At 44.6% G+C, this 15,653-nt stretch overlaps 2 protein-coding genes across 7 annotated transcripts; one reads left to right on the top strand and one right to left on the bottom strand.

The window, feature by feature from the left end:
- The first annotated feature begins 8 nt into the window (after positions 1-8).
- churc1 (churchill domain containing 1) lies at positions 9-2,674 on the top strand. 2 transcript variants are annotated; one of them, XR_006083350.1, is made up of 5 exons: positions 9-233; positions 447-582; positions 792-862; positions 1,212-2,002; positions 2,181-2,674. XR_006083350.1 is itself a non-coding variant. In XM_024419700.2 (4 exons), exons 1-4 carry the CDS (start codon positions 195-197, stop codon positions 1,302-1,304), a joined length of 339 nt encoding a protein of 112 aa, XP_024275468.1. In that variant the 5' UTR covers positions 9-194; the 3' UTR covers positions 1,305-2,674. The 2 variants fall into 2 exon arrangements, 1 of the variants encoding a protein (XP_024275468.1); XM_024419700.2 differs by having other exon boundaries at positions 1,212-2,674.
- A 1,322-nt stretch (positions 2,675-3,996) lies between these two features.
- ttbk2b (tau tubulin kinase 2b) lies at positions 3,997-15,653 on the bottom strand. 5 transcript variants are annotated; one of them, XM_024419695.2, is made up of 15 exons: positions 15,169-15,653; positions 13,893-14,018; positions 13,405-13,552; positions 13,130-13,203; positions 12,806-12,946; positions 12,318-12,422; positions 12,013-12,078; positions 10,157-10,249; positions 9,961-10,086; positions 9,607-9,764; positions 8,750-8,966; positions 8,092-8,309; positions 6,724-7,165; positions 5,711-6,429; positions 3,997-5,449 (listed from the first exon to the last, which is right to left on the bottom strand). In XM_024419695.2, the coding sequence occupies exons 2-15, from the start codon at positions 13,962-13,964 to the stop codon at positions 5,083-5,085; spliced, it is 2,946 nt and encodes a 981-aa protein (XP_024275463.1). In that variant the 5' UTR covers positions 13,965-14,018; positions 15,169-15,653; the 3' UTR covers positions 3,997-5,082. The 5 variants fall into 5 exon arrangements, with proteins under 5 accessions (XP_024275463.1, XP_024275461.1, XP_024275460.1 ...); XM_024419693.2 differs by having other exon boundaries at positions 15,209-15,653; XM_024419692.2 differs by lacking the exon at positions 15,169-15,653 and adding an exon at positions 15,003-15,162.

Genomic DNA, 15,653 nt, shown 5'->3' with positions numbered 1-15,653 from the left:
ATGCATCCTCTAGTTATATTCCCGGAAGTTAAGAATAGCCTGTCATTGCGGAAGTAGCTTCAGTGAAGAAAACCTTTTTTATTGAGAATTGAAAGATAATAATTTACTGTCGTGAGAAAACGAGTCACGTCATATAGTTAGAGATTACTACCCGTTTTACTGTGTCTATTGCTGGCTTTTTGAAAAGGAGTAAAATGTGTAATGGATGTGTGCAGAAAGAGTACCCCGACAGGGTGAGTCTGGTTAAAAAATCGGACCAAAACTGACAATCTAGTGTAAACATATTTGCAGTAGTAGTCACCTAGTAACCGTATATAACTCTGTATTTTATGATGACTGCTTGTATCAATTTTACGTTGAAGAGGATCTTTCTGTCAAACTGAATATGGAATCTAGCTTAGATAATTGTTTGTCAACTGTAAAATACCTTCATCTCTGGTTGTCAGGGGAACACATGTTTGGAGAATGGCTCCTACCTGATGAACTACTTGGGCTGTGCCAACTGTCACCAGAGGGACTTTGTGTTGATCAGCAACAAGGCCACAGAGGATGAGGATGGAGAGGAGATAGTCACCTATGATCGTGAGTCAATGTTGTTCCAGTGATGTTTCGGGTCAAAAGTTTTTGCAACAGCAAACAAAAACAAGCATTTCTAATTGGACAATTTTGGATAGTATCTCCCAGTTTCTTCTGTTTTGTGTCTAATGAACATGGTCCTGAGAAAGGTGTGTGTATGGCTGTGCTGGAGATGATTTTCATCTTACGAGTGGCCTTTCTTTACTACCTGGCAGATGTGTGTAAAAACTGTGACCACGTCGTAGCCAGGCATGAGTATACCTTCTCTGTGGTGGACGATTATCAGGTAAAGACTTCTCCTTTGAAGGTTAAATACTCACTGAATAACAGTGCAATAGTACCCTGTTCACGCTACTGAGCCAAGCTGAACCAAGGCAAGTTGTACTGTGCTGGCCTGGTTACACATCCACCAGAGTAATAATAGAGAATATATCCGAGCTAGCACAGTAAGGTTCAGGTCGGCACAATGGTGTGAAAAGGGTTCCAGACTTCCATACCATTATGTGAAAGAAACTATTTAAAAAATGATGTTGGTCCAAGGTGGGTGTCACAATGGTAAATACCTCATAACTGCATTGACAATTCTCTGTGATTTCTCTCCTGACGGTAACGTCATGGGCCTCTATCCACTCCAGGAGTACACAATGTTGTGCATGCTGTGTGGGAAGGCGGAGGACTCCATCAGTGTGCTGCCAGATGATCCCAGGCAAACCGCCCCTCTCTTCTAGAAGAGTACAATGACAGACTGAGATGACCAGATGTAAACAATCAAGAACTGCAAGCTCAACATGGACCAGAAGTCCCATGAAAGAGATGGACTATTAGCATTATAGAAAATAGACCAGGTATTCTAGAACACATATCACTTCTCAAACCCAAAGCCATATAGCCATGCATCTCTATATGGCTCTGCCCAGACATAACATTTCACCTATAGAACACGGAGCTTGTCTAAGATGGCAAGTCCTATATTCATCAAATTGAAGGAATAATACCTTAGTCTTCTTCTTCTTCTTCTAATAGTCTTCTTTAACATAGACTTTTCATCAGTATTAAGGGTAAGCAAAGACTACATAGTATAGTACATGCTACTCTTCATTGACCACAGATGTATATACTGTCCAATTTTGCTAGAATTAGATTTAGGGCCTAGTTCACTCAGTAACAACCCCAACCCCCACCCCATAAGCACTATTAGAGATTCATCTTGGCTTATCAGAGCGCAAGAAGAAGCTACTACCATATCACATATACCTAAGGATCTACATTAAGTTTATTGAAGGTTTGGGGGCTAAGGGTTGTTTCTGTATAGGGCCTATGTTGGGGGCTAGGGGTTATTTCTGGACAGGGCCTAGGTTGGGAACTAGTGGTTGTTTCTGTATAGGGTCTAGGTTGGGGCTAAGGGTTGTTTCTTGACCGGGTCTAGGTTGGGGCTAAGGGTTGTTTCTGGACAGGGCCTAGGTTGCGGACTAGTGGTTGTTTCTGTATAGGGTCTAGGTTGGGGCTACGGGTTGTTTCTGGATAGGGCCTATGTTGGGGGCTAGGGGTTGTTTCTGGACAGGGCCTAGGTTGGGGACTAGTGGTTGTTTCTGTATAGGGTCTAGGTTGGGGCTAAGGGTTGTTTCTGGACAGGGCCTAGGTTGCGGACTAGTGGTTGTTTCTGTATAGGGTCTAGGTTGGGGCTACGGGTTGTTTCTGGATAGGGCCTAAGGTTTGTTTCTTGACAGGGTCTAGGTTGGGGATAAGGGTTGTTTCTGGATAGGGTCTAGGTTGGGGCTAAGGGTTGTTTCTGGATAGGGTCTAGGTTGGGGCTAAGGGTTGTTTCTGGATAGGGTCTAGGTTGGGGCTAAGGGTTGTTTCTTGACAGGGCTTAGGTTAGGGTTATTTTTTAGGGCTTGGAACCCTAGTTAGACTGCTGTTAAGGATAAATAACTGTTACAGATCACATGTCTATTTAAATAGATTTGACAGTAATGTTTTTTAAATATAAATATTAAGTAAAACAAATGTTTGTATGTTGGGGGGGCAATGGAACTTGACACTGTACGCATTTGTTGGTTGCATCGTTGCGTAATAAAGACAACGTGTAGGTAGTCTACTACTTTGAAAATCTATTATTTCATATATACTTTACAGAAATATAAACACAACATGTAAAGTGTTAGTCACATATTTCATGGGATGAAATAAAAGATACCAGAAATGTTCCATATGCACAAAGCTTTTCTCTCAAATTTTATTGCACATTTGTTTACATCCCTATTAGTGAGCATTTCTCATTTGCCAAAATAATCCATCCACCTGACAGTTGTGGCATATCAAGAAGCTGATTAAACAGCATGACCATTACATAGGTGCACCTTGTGCTGGTGACAATTAAAGGCCACTCTAAAATGTTCAGTTTTGTCACACAACACAATGCCACAGATGTCTCAAGCTGAGGGAACGTGCAATTGGCATTCTGACTGCATGAATGTCCACCAGAGCTGTTGCCAGATAATTTAATGTTCATTTCTCTACCATAAGCTGCCTCCAATGTCATTTTAGAGAATTTGCCAGTATGTCCAAACAGCCTCACAACCGCAGACCACGTATAGCGTCGTGTGGGCGAGTGGTTTGCTGATGTCAACGTTGTGAACAGAGTTCCCCATGGTAGCAGTGGGGTTAAGGTATGGGCAGGCATAAGCTACGGAAATTGAACACAATTGCATTTTATTGATAGCAGTTTGAATGCAGAGAAACTGTGATGAGGTCATGAGGCCCATTGTCGTGCCATTCATCCACCGCCATCACCTCATGTTTTAGCATGATAATGCATGGCTCAATGTCTCAAGGTGCTGCACACAATTCCTGGAAGCTGAAAATGTCACAGTTCTTCCATGGCCTACATACTCACCAGACAAGTCACCCATTGAGCGTGTTCCATTTCCCACCAATATCCAGCAACTTCGCACAGCCATTGAAGAGTGAGACAACATTCCACAGGCCACAATCAACACCTGATCAACTCTGTGAGAATGAGATGTCACGTGGCATGAGACAAATGGTGCTCACACCAGATACTATGATTTTCTGATCCACGCTCCTGTCTGTGACCAACAGAGGCATTTCTGCATCCCAATCATGTGAAATCCATAGATTAGAGCCTAATGCATTTATTTCAATGGACTGATTTCCTTATATGAACTGTAACTCAGTAAAATCTTTGAAATTGTGGCATGTTACCTTTATATTTTTGTTTCACTAAATGCCGTATGTACACCCGATTTGATTTTCTGCAATCCTGAAATTATGATAAATTATTCTGCAGTGGGGAAATAAAAATACTCTTATTTTGCTGGTCTGCATCATAAATATATTTGATCGGGACCAGTTTATTAAAAAATAGTTTTTTTTTTAAAGCGGACACTGTACAAATGATTAAGAAAAATAATATATTTGCAATGATATCCATGCACTTTTTACATTAATTCAGTATGAGTTGTAATTTTTCGTTACATTCCAACATTGTGACACCTCTGCATGACCGAAGAGATTTTCTCACAACAAAAGCATACAAATACATTGTAAATATGCCAGAGTGAGTGACACTTTAAATAGCTCGAATTACAATTTGTTTCATCTACTGTAGTGGTTTCTAAAGGGAAGGAGGAATGAAGTTTACATACCCTGGTCCTCACAAATGAAGGCTGATGTGTTGGTGCAATAAGAGGAAAACGTAGTTTGATTGAACAGCATTAAAGTGCTCTCTATACTAGGGTAAAATGGTCCATATATACACACTAGGAGACCTCCTTTCCATTCCTCAAATATGATACAATACAGATCTTTTTGGTCTCATTGCATACACACATACATAGTGTTAAGAGCACAGGACTAGGGTCGGGGAGAGAAGAGTTGGCATTCAAGGTTTTTTAGGAAACCTTTTCTTCGTTTCGACTGCAGAACCGAGCTACATTTGTCAAGTACTTTCAGTTCGAGACGCATCCAACAAATAAATAGACACATTCTATCATACATTTTACAATACATACAGTACATTCCCTGGAGTACAGTAGTAGATAATAGATATTTACACATGCTATCAAAGACCAGATACAGTATATTCTCTGTACATACATTATTAAAGTCTTAGTCACCATTGCCGCCTGGGTCACGTGCAGTGGGGAGGAAACGTTTTAAATCTCAGTGAAACGGAGAGGTACATCCTGAACGTGTCTGTTAATCGGAGCAAAACGTTTTACTACAGTGTGCCCTTCTGAACAGCAGGTTGGCATTTATTGGGATTACTCATGTACTGGAGGCAACTCTGCACGTTGGACACTAGCTGACACAGCCACAAAGTACAAAAATATAATTTTAAACCTAACCCTATGAAGACCTAATTGTTACGATATATAGTCAATTTTGACTTTGCAGCCGGCCTATCTAGTGGAAATCGCTGAGCTCTGCCTCCAGGACAACAATCATCCTCCTTCTGCACAACCTGTTGCCAATTCTGTCCACTTATCGGCTCACTTTGCCACTGCCTTTGCCCTCGTGGCTGGAGACCCTTCCTCGGGCACCGGGCCCTGCACCCCACGGTATTCCCTGCTGCCCGCTGAGCCTGTCCTGGGGGTACCGTGGAGGGGGAGGGGACCCCGAGAAGCTGGACGGAGAGCAGCTGCGCTCCACGAAGACCCCACCCCCCTCGCGGAGCTCATGACGGGAGGGGGAGGAGCTGAGTGAGCGCTGCAGCAAGGAGGAGGAGCTACGGGGGCGCGGCGGTGGACTGAAAAGTGCACCGCTGCGGTCCTTCATCAGCTGGGTCAGGCTGGCCAGGAAGTCAGCATCGCTGGTGCTGCTGGCTCGCACCCGGAACCGCCGGTGCCTACTGGGGCAGAGAACAGAATAAAAAATAAAAAACTGCAACCCTTACTATTACAGCCTACCAAGGTTACGTTCGGCAGGGCACAATGTTGTGGAACTTTCAGACACGGCTATGTAATGTAGAGCAGACAGACTGAAAAATAAGAGGCTGTCAAATGAGAAATTACGCCAGCGGAATTCATCACATTTCTATATGCAACGTGCCATAACGCTTGCCCTACTGAATGTTGCTCAGTGCTGTGACATCATGCCATGTTTTTCATACCTGTTGTCTACAGCCGGGCGGGTGGGCGGTTTCCCGGGAGGCGGGCGAGGCAGGTACCTGCCAGGGGAGGAGAGCTGCTGATGCTGCTCGGGCCCCAGAAGAGGGGAGTTAACGGGACGCGGGATCTTACTCCTGCTGCCCGAGGAGGAGAGCGAGAGGGAGAGGGGGTCACGGTCCTCCCCAAGCCAGTCGGAGCGTGAGCCGCGGTCCGAGCAGGACAGGAGACGCTCTCGGACACCACAGGGTAGCAGGTTGTCGCAGGAGAGGGATGGCGAGGGCGAGTGGGAGGGCGAGCCAGGCACAGGGCTGCTCCAGCGGTGACGGCGATCCGTGGTGAGGGGGGTGGGGGAATCCGGGGCAGTAGTTGGGTCTCGTACAGGGATGCGGCTCAGTCTGGACAGGGAGGGGGAGTCCCTTTGCAGGAGGACCGGAGGGGGTGAGGAGGAGACAGTGACGGCATTCTCTGCGGTGCCTCTAGCTTTCTCAACCTGGGGGCGCTGGTTGGGTTCAGAGGAACGGTCGGGGAGGCCAGAGTCGCTCTCTGGGTCTTTATCGTTGGCGAGGTGGGCTGGGATGAGGCTTGGCACAGGGCTGGGGGCTGACTGGACCGTCTCACCAACCTTGCCCTCTTGGGGGTCGGTGGGTCTGGTGAACGGGGCCTCTAACGGTATGGCTTCACTCTTCTCTGTCACGGGGGACTGCGGTACGGGGTTGGGAGACTGTAAATAGAGACAGAGATGATTGGGAGACGGGGTGAGGAGGCACAAGTATAGCGAAGTACAGATTTCTCTGTGTATCTGGTGTGTGTGTACAGTTCTTAGAATTCAAAAAATAACCTGCAGTAAAGTAAAAAACATTTCCTTCAAAGTGGATGTAAATGCACCGTCAGGGCCATTTCTAAGAAATGCGGCACCAAAACATTTAGAAAAAGTAACATTTGAATTCCCAGAATAGATCTGTACGTATGCATGGAGTATCTGTGTGAGCATTTCTTCTGCCAAACCTTCACTCACCTGCTCCATCTGAGCTCGGCCCAAGTGGCCTAGCATCCCAGGCAGCCTCTTGCCGCCCAGTAACCAGGTACAGGGCAGGGCCATGTGGGACTGGACGGGACTGATTGGGCCTGAGGGAGGCTGTTGGTCCTGGGCCTCTGCTTGGGTCCCTGGTTTATCCCCATCCAGAGCGTCACCTCCTGGAGGCTTGGCTGCCCCCGAGGCCCCGCTGCCTCCCCCCTGTTCCAGCTCCAGCATCACCCACTCCTGGGAGTCTCCCTCCTGGGGTACAGTGCTAAGGTTGAGGGCCACAAACCCTCCACTGCTGGCCCCAGCCCCCTCCTCCTGGTCGGGGGTCCCTGTCGCCTGGTCATCATCACAGGGGGTGCCAACCTGCTCCCCTTGTCCACCGCCGTTCTCTGGGATGGTCTTCTCTCGCTCCTGAGGACGCTGCTTCCCCAGACTGGAAATATAGAAAACATTTGGGAATTGACATTTGCGTAATCGTTCAATTCATCTTTAAAGTTGACTAATGGAAATGAGATCTGCCTAACTTGACAATGAACAGTCCAACAAAATAGAGCTTGGCTGAAACAAAAACCTGAATACAGAAGGGAGTCTTAAGGACTGTTCATTTGTTAAAACAAATCACTCTGCCTTGTGCCTGCCTTGTCCTAGTGCAGTGGTTCTCAAACCTGTCGTCGGGGACCCTCAACAGTTCCATGTATTTGATCTCTTCCAGAGCTAGAAAACTGATTTTACTTTTCAACTAATCATCAAGCCCTTGACTGGTGAATCAGGTGTGGTAGTTCAGGGTTAAAACCATACTGTGAAATGTCTAGCGGTCCCCAAGAGGTGGTTTGAGAAGCACTGTCCTAGTGCATATTGTAGCACAATATAAACGATTCAACTACTGTAGCACAATATAAACGATTCAACTACTGTAGCACAATATAAACGATTCAACTACTGTAGCACAATATAAACAATTCAACTACTGTAGCACAATATAAACAATTCAACTACTGTAGCACAATATAAACGATTCAACTACTGTAGCACAATATAAACGACTCAACTACTGTAGCACAATATAAACGATTCAACTACTGTAGCACAATATAAACGATTCAACTACTGTAGCACAATATAAACAATTCAACTACTGTAGCACAATATAAACAATTCAACTACTGTAGCACAATATAAACGATTCAACTACTGTAGCACAATATAAACGATTCAACCACTGTTGCACAATATAAACGATTCAACTACTGTAGCACAATATAAACGATTCAACTACTGTAGCACAATATAAACGATTCAACTACTGTAGCACAATATAAACGATTCAACTACTGTAGCACAATGGTAAAAGGAACTGACTAGGCCTCAAGGAAGCGTTCGATGGTGGGCTTGGGTTCGGGGGCCAGTCTCTTCTCAAAGGCCAGGCTCTGGCTGTGTCTCATTCTCCGGAGCAGGGGGGCTGCCCGGTCTAGGAACATGGTCTCTGAGCGCACCCGTCTGGGAGAGCTCTGGACGGAACCTGTGTTGGGGCTCTGGTTACCCCCCTGGTTCTGGCTGTGCTCGTCCTCACTCACCACCTGGAGAAGGGGTAGAAATGTGTCACAAAAAAGGTGTTGGGAGTAGGAAATACTATTCTAAAGGTAGATTCCACGATATGAAGTTAACAGTTGACTTCCTACACACACACAAAGAGGGGATGAGGTAAGAGGCTAATCTCATTCAGCCCCTTGCTTATCCCTTAGTAATATATTTGATTGCTGTTGCTGTCTATGTTCAGGTCATATCGTCACATAATTGCGTCTCAGTGGTGTTCTGCACATTGTTAATGTAGCTGGACTAAGAACAGTAGAGTAGCTTGAAAAATGCTGCTGGTGAAGTAGACAAGGTTAGCTGAACTGCAGCAGTTAAAGGAAACTAACAGGGGTGTTTATTTCATAGCATGTGTTCCTCTGTCTCAAACCCAGTATTTATTTTTATGGTCAATAAATTTAAAAAGTGTGTGTGTTCCAATCCGGACCTTCCTGATGAGTGCTTTTTGTTGTTTCTGGGCTGCGGTGTGTTTTCGGTTGCGATTGCGGTCCATCTCCTCCCACACGTCGGCACCCTGGGCAGCACGTTGGTGCTGGACCGGGATGGGGGGACAGTTGTCGGCGTCGCTGAGGCGCTCGCCCTGCAGTACGTCCTCAGTGTTCTCCCTCTGCAGCTCGCCGGGGAGCACCGAGGCGTTGGCCATGCTGGGGGAAGAGAGAGAGAAGGACAAAGGGGGAACGAGAAAGATAAGAGACAGCAGAGAGAGAGAGGCAGGGGGGAGGGAATGAGAAAAGGAGAGAGATGAGATAGAGGAAAAAGAGGTGGAAGGTCATTCAGCTGCTACTTCTCAGAGCACAAATTAGGACTGTGGTTTCCATGGGGATCTCTGACCGACTATGAAGGTTCCCCTTCCCCCTGAAAAGCTTGGAGTGTAAAAACAACCTATGGGTTGACTGGCATGAGTCGGACAGAAGTTGGATCCCGTCAATTTGAAGGAAGATATTATAGTCCAATCAGCAAATGCTGACCAATGAGGCATTAATTACAAGCATTCACACAAATATTCTGCATCCCACCAATCAACAAGAAGCCAGACAAAGTACATTTCTGAATCTTAGAATAGAACAGTTACTACTTTGGATCTGAGTTGCAAAATTTCGGGAACTTTCCCAAAATGACCAGGTTTTCCAGAAATCCAGGTTGAAAGATTCCTGGAATGGGGATGGAATAAGCAGGAATTTTGGTTAAGTTACCCAACTTTTGCAACCCTACTTCTGATACCACACAGTTCTACCTTTCCCCTACTTTTTTAAACAATTAGCCCAACATTATTTCAGTTCTTACCCCATGTAAGCTGGTGTGAGGCGGGTGAATTGCTGAGCAGTGGTAGCCGAAGCGGTGATGGTTAGCATATCCTCCGAGTCGCACCTCTCCCAGTCATACGGGTCGTTCTCCAACACACTTTGACTCTTCATGGCATTCTCAAACACTGATATTAGTAGCTGGAACAGAACAACCCAAACCATTGATATTTAACATTACGAGACAACAGGAAGATTATCTATTGTCGGCAGACAGAGGCACAGGGGTTGGGGTCATTTCCATCCAAATTCAGTCAAATTAGGAAGTAAAGATTGGAATTTCAGTTTATTTACTGGAAATTTATGAGGTAACGAGCATGTATGGAAAGCTATAGACCTGATAGTCAGGCTTAGTGTAGTAGTCCAAGGTCAGGATATGATCCAGGAAGACGCTGAACTCTGAAGGGAGATGTTTGAGCATTAGGTGATGGTCGTAGGCCTCCTTCAGGTTCCCCACCTGTTCCTGTGAGTAGAGAGAAAAGAACATGAACACACATGTACGTACACATACACATGCACACACACACACTTACTTTGTCTTTGACCTTCCTCCATGGTAGCTGGCCCACCATGAACTCCACCAGCATGTAGAAGAGAGACCAGAGGTCGTCATGGCGACCCATCTCCTGCAGACCCCAGACACACACATCATGTGTGAGCAAGGTGAGAACAGTCATACAGCTGTATATATATATACACACAGTACCAGTCAAAAGTTAGGACACACCTACTGATTCCTACCTGGTTAATTAAAGGTGAAATAAAAAATAAATGAAAAAATCCTGGGGTTTTCTTTATTTTTTACTATTTTCTACATTGTTGAATAATAGTGAAGACATCAAAACTATGAAATTACACATATGGAATCATGTGGTAAACAAAAAAGTGTTAAACAAATCTAAATATATTTTATATTTCAGATTCTTCAAAGTTGCCTTGATGACAGCTTTGCACACTTGTAGCATTCTCTCAACCAGCTTCATGAGGAATGTTTTTCCAACAATCTTGAAGGAGTTCCCACGTATGCTTGCTGAGCACTTGTTGGCTGCTTTTCGTTCACTCTGCGGTCCAACTCATCCCAAACCATCTCAATTGGGTTGAGGTTAAGAGATTGTGAAGGCCAGGTCATCTGATGCAGCATTCCATCACTCTCCTTCTTGGTCAAATAGCCCTTACACAGCCTGGAGGTGGGTTTTGGGTCATTGTCCTGTTGAAACACAAATTATCGTCCCACTAAGCGCAAACCGGATGGGATGGCGTATCGTTGCAGAATGTTGTGGTAGCCATGCTGGTTAAGTGTGACTTGAATTCTAAATAAATCACTGACAGTGTCACCAGCAAAGCACCCCCACACCACCTCCTCCAAGCTTCAAGGTGGGAACTACACATGCAGAGATCATCTGTTCACCTACTCTGCGTCTCACAAAGACACACCAGTTGGAACCAAAAATCTCAAATGTGGACTCATCAGATTAAAAGGACAGATTTCCACTGGTCTAATGTTCATTGCTCGTGTTTCTTGGCCCAAGCAAGTCTCTTCTTCTTATTGTTGTCCTTTAGTAGTTGTTTCTTTGCAGAAATTTGACCATGAAGGCCTGATTCACGCAATGTCCTCTGAAGAGTTGATGTGTCTGTTTCTTGAACTCTGTGAAGCACTTATTTGGGCTGCAATTTCCGAGGCTGGTAACTCTAATGAACTTATCCTCTGCAGCAGAGGTAACTCTGGCTGTCCTCACGAGAGCCAGTTTCATCATAGCGCTTGATGGTTTTTGCAAATGCACTTGAAGAAACTTTAAAAGTTTTTGAAATGTTCATGTCTTAAAGTAATGATGGACTGTCATTTCTCTTTACTTATTTAAGCTGTTCCTGCCATAATATGGACTTGGTCTTTTACCAAATAGGGCTATCTTCTGTATACCACCCCTACGTTGTCACAACACAACTGATTGGCTCAAACACATTAAGGAAAGAAATTCCCCAAATTAACTTTTAACAAGGCACACCTGTTCATTTAAATGCATTCCAGGTGACTACCTGGAGAATGAGAGAATGCTAAGAGTGTGAAAAGCTGTCATCAAGGCAAAGGGTGGCTACTTTGAAGAATCTCAAATATAAAATATATTTTGATTGTTTAACACTTTTTTGGTTACTACATGATTCCATATGTGTTATTTAATAGTTGTGATGTCTTCACTATTATTCTACAATGTAGAAAATAGTCAAAATGAAGAAAACCCCTGGAATGAGTAGGTGTGTCCAAACTTTTTACTGGTACTGTGTGTGTGTGTGTGTGTGTGTGTGTGTGTGTGTGTGTGTGTGTGTGGGTGTGTATATATAAATAATATTATATATGGTTGACCCCAAGTAAAGGAGAGGGGGAGAGACTCACCTTATTCTTGTGTGCATTGACTGAGGCATAGCGCACAGTTCCTCTGAACCCTGCCACGGGACGGGGCTGAGAGAAAGAGAAGAGCGAGAGAGAAAGAGAGAGAGAGAGATAAGAAATTAGATTCAAGCTGGAGTATTTACACTAGCATACTACTTAGAATGCATGCCCAATACATTGCTTCATTATAAGTGGACATTGGACTGTAGCCATAGAATTGCACAAATGAAACTGGGACCTAATACATAAACACACACACACACGCACGCAGCAGGCAGGCACGCACACACACAGGGAGGAATACTTACAGGGCGCACTTCCTGACAAGAGTTGGTGAATTGCCGGGCCAGACCAAAGTCAAGCATGTAGCAGCATCGGCACGTGCTGGCCAGGCGCCCCATGGCAAAGTTTGACTGGAGCGGTAAAACACACAGGTAACATCAGTCAGTGCTACTCAGTCTCGTCCTTAACATTAATCTGATTGAACAGGCAATTATCTCAAGGTAAACCCAGTAACACCATGTACTATTATTGCCTTATTGAATGTTCCTTCTTAATCAAAATGTCTGGGATTTAGTCAGGATCATTACGAGATGACCAGGAGACATTATAAGGGGGTCATACATGCTTATGACAAGTTGTGCAATACATTATTACTGCATAATAATGCGATATACCTGCATTAATGATTTAAGTTAAGGTGTTACTAGGAAATCCTTTATGCTCTCATTTGGTTCCCTCACTCCTGATGCATCACCCCCCATTGTTCCCTCGTCGTGACCCCATGACCTCTTACCGGTTTGATGTCCCGGTGCAGGAAGCCCACAGAGTGGATGCTCTCGATGGCCTCCAGCATCTGCCTGCCCAGCCTCAGAGTGGTGGAGATGGTGAAGGTGCCACGAGACATAGTTCTGCGCAGGTCTGCCAGATTCCTCCCCTATAGGACACAGAAAAGCAATGTTTGTGGGATGGAGTATGGGGCATTGTCATGGTCACCCAAGGCTGAGCTACTCAATCATGCATTTACACACATTTTTAAATACGTTATTTGAATCCACAAATCACAATACAATCAAAAGGTTTCAAATATTCCAATGAGCGGACACGCTGCACAGCCTACCTGAAGCTCCATCACCACATAGTTGAAGCGGTCATTACGACCACAGCCCACAAAGCGACACACGTGATCTTTCCCTGAAACAGAGAAACATAAATGTAGCTTACATGTCCTAAGGCACACCAGGTATGTACCGTATCTGGCTAAATGATTAATGTAAATATGCAATCAATATTTTCCATAAAGGTTTGATGCAGGTTTTTAAGTGAATTTCCTAGTTATGGACATTTCAGTGTTTTACTAACGATGTCCATTTTAGATGTATTCCTCTCTCTCACCCTGGAGCTTCTTTAGCACAGCCACTTCCATCTTCAGCACCTGTTTGGGCTGCTGTGCAGACTCCACCTTCAGGGCCACGTTGACCTGGCTCAGTTGATCCAGTACCTCGTAGATCTCCCCGAAGCCTCCTCCGCCAATCTTCTTCACCTGCAAATGGAATGGAGGAGAAGGTAGAATTCAGGTAGTAAAGAAAGAAGAGAGGTGGTGGGAGAGGAGAAAGTGACAATCTAAGTGTCCTGTGTGAAAAGTTCCATACTGTACCTAGGGGGAAAACAATGGTACACACACCAGCAGTCCATATCCTACGTTGAACATGATATCCTGAAGAAATGTTGAATTAATGAACACTTACGTAACACATTATAGAAAGCCGCCTTGACAATATCTCTGCTGCAGTCTGGCTATGAGAAAGGGAGCAGCAACAAAACAGATTTGACGCAAGCTAGCTGTGCCCTTTCTGCAGCCGGAAGTATTTATAGTCACTCACCACTCTCCATCTCTCCCGGACCAGGTCTGTCACTGACAGGATGTCTGCCGCCTGCTCTACAACGCAACTCATCTCGAGTGCTCCCAACGAAGGTCTGAACCTGGCATTAGTGTCACTGGCTTCTTACTGCAGTAAGGGAGAAAGGACAGAGACAATTAGATGTTTAATCTGACAAATCATGCAAAAGTATTGGAGACCTTGGCTACCTCCATCTACATGTGTCCTCAGTGAGATGTCATAATTTGCGTGCTGTCACTGTCATTTACCAATAAACTAATGTAAAGGATGTTTTGAAACATTTTAATCTATTTGTTTATACCCACAGCTATAACAACTATTGTTTATATCAAACTGGATAATCACTGAAAATATTAATAGCCCAATCCGCAGAATCTACAACCTCTATTGCGCGCTAGCTACTTTTTTTTGTTGCCAAGTCCTTTACTGCACTAGGTGGTTTTAAGAATGTAATACTCATGCATTACCACACTGACAGAATGACATTAGAGCTGCTTGTTCACAACTTCCCTTAACCCTCTTTGATGCTTCAGTTAGCCAACAGACATAGCTAGCTAGCAATTTACCAAACCAACATATCAATCCTATTCCAGCATACTCAGCACATTTAGACAAACTCTGTCACTAAGAATTTGATTTGATATTATCGGCCAAGCTGGTTGGCTCGCTAGCTAACGTTAGGTCTAATGACTTGCAGTAGAGGGAGAAATTGTACAGTCAACTGGCATTGATACAATTTGCTAGCCTGCACCAGGACGACCTTACCTTGCTTCGCTTAACAATAAAGCGCCACCCTCTGGCTCGGCATCCACTGCCTGGCAGCGTTAAGCTAGTTATCAACAAACCAATGCTAGCGAAGCTATCTTTCTAGATAACTAACGTTAGCTAGTTACAGTACCTACCGAACTATCCGACATGTACCAGCTAGTTAGTTGGTACAAGCAAATGTTTTTTTCTTTATCTCTGGAATAAGTCATTTAGCTACCTAGCAAAATAGCTAGCATGCTATTTAACGTTAACGTTAGCTAGCCTAGCTAGCAAGGCAGATGCACATGCGGCAGTTTCATCCTAACTTATTACATCCAAACCTACCTTGTTTGATTGCACCATTTCCAAACATGTAGCTACTATTTAAAATGTAGGCAGTTAACTGACATATCCACATATCCATTGCTGTGAGTCCTGCTTTCAACTCTTAAAACATGTTATTGTGCACATAACGGAATGGCTAGAAGGTTTCTCCTCCGCTCATTCACACCTCAGCATCGGTCACGTCACGGGCAAGCGCTCCCCCTTACATTGATCATCCCTCTGCATCTTTGCAGAGTTCTCTCTGTTTATCTCCGCTGCCCGGCAAGGAAGACGGAATATAGATGTCACTGTCACAGCATTATCAGAACCAACAGTGTTTCCTGGCACATGCGGAGAATGTGATGAGATTGTGAGAGTACAGTATTATGCGCAAAAAAAAGTGGCACCCTCAGGACAGCAACGCAGAGTCAATGCAGAGTCAGTGCAGTACTGCATTGACACCTGAATATTATTGACAATGACAGGGTACTGGCATTGAACAAATTGCAGTTCAGACAGCCAATTAAATCAATGCTAGTTGTGCTATAAAATGCTACAATAGATATCTTTGGAAATTCAAATGATGCTTTATGATATATCCACATATCCAAAGTATGACGGCGCGGCAGGTAGCCTAGTGGTCAGAGAGTTGGGTCAGTAACAGAAAGGTTG

The sequence above is a fragment of the Oncorhynchus tshawytscha genome, linkage group LG05 (genome assembly GCF_018296145.1).
Source record: "Oncorhynchus tshawytscha isolate Ot180627B linkage group LG05, Otsh_v2.0, whole genome shotgun sequence".
Taxonomy (NCBI): Eukaryota; Metazoa; Chordata; class Actinopteri; order Salmoniformes; family Salmonidae; genus Oncorhynchus; species Oncorhynchus tshawytscha.
Note: the sequence above shows the minus strand (reverse complement) of the source record. Positions and strands in the feature narration are given on the sequence as shown.

Excerpts from the sequence above, each read along its gene's own strand:
- churc1 (XM_024419700.2), top strand. The coding sequence starts at position 195 with ATGTGTAATGGATGTGTGCAGAAAGAGTACCCCGACAGG. Across the intron at positions 583-791 it reads GGAGATAGTCACCTATGATC|ATGTGTGTAAAAACTGTGAC; the intron begins GTGAGTCAATGT and ends ACTACCTGGCAG. Across the intron at positions 863-1,211 it reads CTGTGGTGGACGATTATCAG|GAGTACACAATGTTGTGCAT; the intron begins GTAAAGACTTCT and ends TATCCACTCCAG.
- ttbk2b (XM_024419695.2), bottom strand. The coding sequence starts at position 13,964 with ATGAGTTGCGTTGTAGAGCAGGCGGCAGACATCCTGTCAGTGACAGAC. Across the intron at positions 12,079-12,317 it reads CTTGTCAGGAAGTGCGCCCT|CCCCGTCCCGTGGCAGGGTT; the intron begins GTAAGTATTCCT and ends TCTTTCTCTCAG. Across the intron at positions 8,310-8,749 it reads AAAAAGCACTCATCAGGAAG|GTGGTGAGTGAGGACGAGCA; the intron begins GTCCGGATTGGA and ends CCCCTTCTCCAG.